Source organism: Mus caroli, chromosome 9 (genome assembly GCF_900094665.2).
Source record: "Mus caroli chromosome 9, CAROLI_EIJ_v1.1, whole genome shotgun sequence".
Taxonomy (NCBI): Eukaryota; Metazoa; Chordata; class Mammalia; order Rodentia; family Muridae; genus Mus; species Mus caroli.
Window position 1 is genome coordinate 16,101,990 of NC_034578.1, and position 2,181 is coordinate 16,104,170.

General features: G+C 36.6%; 1 protein-coding gene across 1 annotated transcript; it reads right to left on the bottom strand.

Annotated features, from left to right (window-relative positions):
* Positions 1 to 969: 969 nt before the first annotated feature.
* On the bottom strand, positions 970 to 1,908 carry LOC110302305 (olfactory receptor 7E24-like). Its single transcript, XM_021173148.1, has one exon. It carries the CDS (start codon positions 1,906 to 1,908, stop codon positions 970 to 972), a length of 939 nt encoding a protein of 312 aa, XP_021028807.1.
* Between the last annotated feature and the right edge of the window lie 273 nt (positions 1,909 to 2,181).

The window sequence follows — 2,181 nt, forward strand, 5'->3', positions numbered from 1 at the left end:
GTGATTACCTTTTTGTATTGAATCAATATGGCCCATCCAAATCTCTCAAACTGTTACAGAAAAAGCAGGTTGAATCTAATACCCCCATAACGTATTCAATAGCAGTAAAATAATATTTTATAGGAACAATATGGAGATAGTACACTTGAACTCACAGGCCCTCACCAAGACCCAGCTTATGAACGTAAGCCCCATAATAGAAAGGACTCATTGGACTTGACCCATACATCAGAGCTAATGCCAGTCTAAGTCTCTAAGAAAAAGCATTGTCCTCAGCGATGTAAGCACTGTAAGTCACTTGCAGTTCAGTAGATAGCTTTAAACTCATGTATATGTGTGTGTCCCTGGCTAACCCAGTGGATCACAAACTAAAACAATACATAATGACAGGAAAGTGGGGTGCAAACTTAGAAAGAAGGGGGAATTCATTGGGTTGGCAGAAGTATAAGAAGTAGTGGAGGGTTGATATAGACCAGAATTCATCATATGTATTTATGAAAATCTCAAAGAATAAAGGAAAGACATTGAATTTTATTATTAAGGGAATGTCTACTGATTACTATGATCATCAAGCAGTAATAATTGGATCTAGGGTTAAGTGAAATGTACACTAAATCAATTTAAAAACCTCTAGTCTGATCTACGAATTATTATATATTGCTAATGTTTCAGAATGGTAGCTGAACCACCCATGCATGGTAACCACACACACACATGCACAACACACACACACACACACAAGAGTAAATACCATCAATATTGAGAAATTATAAAAATTTATGAAGTGAAATTATTTGGCACTATTCATTGGTTTTCAAAAAGCAATGAGCAAAATTTAAACAAACAAACAACAACAACTGCAAATACTGATGCAGACTTTATTCAAGAACTTTAAAAAGATTGTGGGAACAATCAGATTTTATACTATATTCTAAGCTATAATCCTAACTGGAAGTTATAGGATGTATATTAGGAAAACCTACTGTGGAATCTCTTCAGGGCATTACTGATATCTCTATTCCTCAGGGTGTAGATGAAAGGATTAAGCATAGGGCTCACTGCAGTGTACATCAGTGAAGCCACTGCATTCTTTCGTGGAGAATGTGACACAGCTGACCCAAGGTATACACCAATCCCAGTTCCATAAAATAAGCAAACTACTAACAGATGTGAACCACAGGTGGAGAACGCTTTATATTTCCCACTTGAGGAGGGGATTTTCAGAATGGAGAAAACAATTTTACAGTATGATAAAATGATTCCTAGGACAGGAAAAATGCCAAGTATGACACCAATAAAGTATATTACTATGTTACTGCTGAGTGTGTTAGTACAAGCAAGATTAAGGAGTTGGGAAGGGTGACAGAAGAAATTTGCAATTTCCACATCCCGGAAGCAAGTAACTTGTAAGGCAATCAAATTGTGCAGCTGTGAATCAAAAACACTGACTGAAAAAGACAACAAAGTTAAGATAACACAGACCTGAGGGTTCATAAGGACTGTGTAATGAAGGGGATGACAGATGGCCACAAATCTGTCATAAGCCATCACAGTTAGAATCATGTCATCCATACATACAAAAAATAGGAAAAGAGACATTTGTGTCAAGCAGCCTGCATAGGAAATGACTCTGCTGTGCATTTTGATGCCCACAATCATCTTTGGGATGGTAGTAGAGATGAATAAGATATCAATCAAAGATAAGTTGGACAGGAAAAAGTACATGGGGTTATGGAGGTTTGAGTCAAAGATGATGACCAGGATGATGAGCAGATTCCCAAGCACTGTGACTAGGTACACTGACAGGAATAATCCAAAGAGGAGAAGCTGCAGTTCTGGATCCTCTGAGAGTGCCATGAGATGGAATTCCAAGATATCTGTTAAGTTCTCCACATCAGAATTAATCATATACCTTTGAAAAAAAATTTACTCAAATGAGACAAAGAGCACCAATGACTCCTTATATTCCTCATGCAGATACTCTCAAATAAAGCATCACCACTTGAGTTTCATAAATCTTATTAACACGTCCCAGTTTTAACAAACACAGAATGCCTAATATCCTTTCCTAAATGTTTTCTATGACAATTACATCCTCATAAACAGGTGCACAATAGAGACATTTAATTAAAAGTTAGGACAATAGCAATCTTAGAAAGGAAGGATACATTTGTTATGATA

Bases quoted from the DNA above. Each gene is read 5' to 3' on its own strand.
- LOC110302305 (XM_021173148.1), bottom strand. From the start codon at position 1,908: ATGATTAATTCTGATGTGGAGAACTTAACAGATATCTTGGAATTCCAT.